General features: G+C 44.2%; 1 protein-coding gene across 1 annotated transcript in view; it reads left to right on the forward strand.

The window, feature by feature from the left end:
• Positions 1-557: 557 nt before the first annotated feature.
• The window catches only part of PHALS_13192 (camk camk1 protein kinase), a gene marked incomplete at both ends in the record, with an annotated part of 2,022 nt that continues 1,272 nt past the window's right edge, over positions 558-1,307 (forward strand). The window contains one exon of the mRNA XM_024728896.1: positions 558-1,298. Coding sequence (XP_024579328.1) covers positions 558-1,298 — 741 coding nt within the window. The remainder of the gene's footprint in view (positions 1,299-1,307) is intronic.

Below are 1,307 nucleotides of genomic sequence, written 5' to 3' on the forward strand. Positions count from 1 at the left end.
AATTGAAGCTTACCTGCATTGAGAAGCTGCTGTAGAAGATGCTGAGGGTGCAGATGATGATGACAGTACTGAACCAGTCAAGGCAACACCTTCTGAGGCTGTCAAGATGCTCGACTCAATGGAAAATTTTTGGCTGCAGCAGGATGAACAAAGTCTGGGCTTTATCACCGTTATACGCAGTATGAAGGACAAGGTTGGTCTGATCAAGACACGTCAGCTGAAGCAAAGGTCCATCGTTGAATTCTTTACTCGTATTTAGTACTCTCTTTCTAAGTCAGAATACGTCAGACTTTTTGTTTCTACGTACGCTACATAGAGAGATTTAGTTAAGAAAACTGTCGGGACTGAGTTATCAAATTCAAATTTTTAAATTTTAAAGATATTTTAATTAAAGTATGGTGCCCAACATGGGTCCATATCTTTTGTTCAATTTAGAGAGGGTTTTAAATTAAACTGGTTTATTTATAGACAGGCTCTACTGTAGTTTGCGCCCAACTTGCGAGACCAAATTGAATTCAGCTTTCAAGAAAAATGTTTTACTTAAATCGTCTTCTCGTATGTCGATTAAGCAGCGGCGCCATCTATCGATACAATTTCTTAAGTGCCTTCTAGACAGTCGCATTGCTGAAGTCATGATTGCTGACTTTGGCTTTGCTCGACCTATGAATGGATCTCGTCGCGGCACGGCTTGTGGTACCCCGGGCTATGTGGCACCTGAAGTGGTACAGGGCGAGCCATATGGAGCAGAAGTAGATTGTTGGAGTCTTGGAGTAATTCTGTTTATCCTTTTGTGTGGGTACCCGCCGTTTCCTGGAGCGAATCATGCGACAGTACTTGATAAAGTTGTCAAGGCTGAGTACAAGTTTGAAGCTCCATATTGGGATGACGTTTCAGATGAAGCAAAGGATTTGGTGACGGAACTCCTGGCTGTAGACCGTACAAAGCGTCTCACTGCATCCGGTATCCTAGCGCATCCGTGGATGGATGAAACGCGTGCATCTGTCATGAGCCTAACGGATGAATCGGAATCAAGAAAGCGATTTACTCGCAAATGCTCGGATTTGTTACCAGCATTGCACCAAATGAGAAAGCATAGCTTGACTCACGGCAGTCCAAAAATCCGTCCGTCTGACATGAATGTGGACGATATTGAATTTGACGAACTGACCATCAACAGTGATAAGGCGTTGCTCGAGCGCGAGCTGGCAGATATGGACGGATTTTGGAAAACGGAGTCATCGTTGGAAGCGGCTCTTCGACCAGGTGACGTGCAGAGCTTTGATTCTATCACAACTGGGGTATCGTCA

The sequence above is a fragment of the Plasmopara halstedii genome (assembly GCF_900000015.1).
Source record: "Plasmopara halstedii genome assembly, contig: Scaffold_650, whole genome shotgun sequence".
NCBI lineage: Eukaryota > Oomycota > Peronosporomycetes > Peronosporales > Peronosporaceae > Plasmopara > Plasmopara halstedii.